The 1494-nt window shown below is 52.0% G+C and overlaps 1 protein-coding gene across 1 annotated transcript; it reads right to left on the bottom strand.

Annotated features, from left to right (window-relative positions):
* Positions 1-118: 118 nt before the first annotated feature.
* Positions 119-1039, bottom strand: GNI_032210 (putative tRNA-binding domain protein; the record flags this gene model as incomplete). The annotated part of the gene is made up of 1 exon (XM_011130890.1): positions 119-1039. The coding sequence occupies one exon, from the start codon at positions 1037-1039 to the stop codon at positions 119-121; it is 921 nt and encodes a 306-aa protein (XP_011129192.1).
* Between the last annotated feature and the right edge of the window lie 455 nt (positions 1040-1494).

The following is a 1494-nucleotide window of genomic DNA, read 5'->3' as shown; positions in this document are numbered from 1 at the left end:
CATGTCACTGTCGTCATGTCATGACGACAGTGAACAAACACAGGTAGGACATGACGACAGTGAACACAGGTAGGACTTGACCGGTGAGACTTGAGCATGACCCGCGCGCGAGTCAAGTCTATCCAACATGGGCGTTTTTGAGTGTCTTGCTGGTCACTGGTAGTCCTCTAACGAGAAATTGATGTCCGTCGCCGGCGGTGGCGATGCAGTTATCATCGGTTTTTAGTATGTCCATAACGGAGGCGATGGTGTCAGCGTTCTTCTTGGATGTTAGGATATCATCAGGTTGGCCGGTGAGGCCTTGGAAGGTGACGAGATCGCCGACTTGTGAGCCTGTGGGAGGTATGAGGAGCTCGACAGCATCGTGTGAATCGTTGGAGGCGCATACGACCATGCCATGGGAGGGGAAGCCTCCTAGTTTCTTCTCTTTCATGTTGGCGAGGACGATAACAAGGGCGCCCTCGAAGTCTTCTTTTTTTACGAATTGACGCAGCCCCGAGCCAATGCGACGCGGTCCTGACTCCTCGCCTAGGTCAATCTCTTCGCACCATAACTTATCCGAGTTGTCATGCTCCCAAACTTTCAGCACCTTGCCCACCACCATCTTCCATCGCGTCGGGTCCGAAACGCTTCTCTTGGGCGAGGAATCTTTTGGCGAGGAATCTCTTGGCTTCTTGGCCACAACCACCTCACCTTCCCCCAGCACTGGAGTCCGGCCCATGCGGCTAATCCACCGTAAAATAAAACGGTACTTCGCCTTGTCACGACCTTCCGCAGTTGCCACCCAATTTTGCAGTATGTCACGCCACAGAAAATCAGTGCCACAAGACCTATCAGTTCCCGAAAGGTATGGAGTCCCCAACTTCTCCAAAATCGCCTGCAACTCGTCCAAGCAACCTAAGTCTAACTCATAACCTTCAGGAGCCGTCGTCAATACACACGCCTCATCCGGCAATGCACTCTTCGCCTCAGCCGCCACTGCAGTCTCCCGTAACAACTTGACAGGATCCGCACAAAATTTCACCTTAGTCTCAGACATCATTTACCACTTTGATTCCGCCAAAAAAAAGTCCCCCAAAACTCCCACCTTTCATGCTCCTCGCATAGCCTGTCACAAGCAAAGCAGGACAACCCAACACCAGCAGGCTGCCCTGAGCACTCGTCTTCCCTTGGTGGGATTAGTACCCTTCGGATCATTGTGCAACGAGCTTCTCGAAAAAAGACCCCAGCATCTGGTGAAATCTCCTCCGGACAGAAGTCCCCTCCGAGCAAGCGTTCCCTGCTCATCCTTTAGACGGATATTCAACCGGTCTGATGGCTTGCTATCCTTGCATTGAATTACGATAGTTACAGACAGCTATAGTTTCGGACAGCTATAGTTTCAGACAGCTCTAGGCACGACAATATTTTCATCGATGGCTGAAGTTCGTCTGCTCGCACTCACCTTTTAGCCCTGGTTCCGCGTGCGCGGTCTGATAGCTTGAGTGGACCGAA

Source organism: Gregarina niphandrodes, assembly GCF_000223845.1.
Source record: "Gregarina niphandrodes unplaced genomic scaffold scaffold00004, whole genome shotgun sequence".
NCBI classification, from domain to species: Eukaryota; Apicomplexa; class Conoidasida; order Eugregarinorida; family Gregarinidae; genus Gregarina; species Gregarina niphandrodes.
The sequence above is the reverse complement of the archived record's forward strand: the minus strand, read 5'-3'. Positions and strand labels throughout refer to the sequence as shown.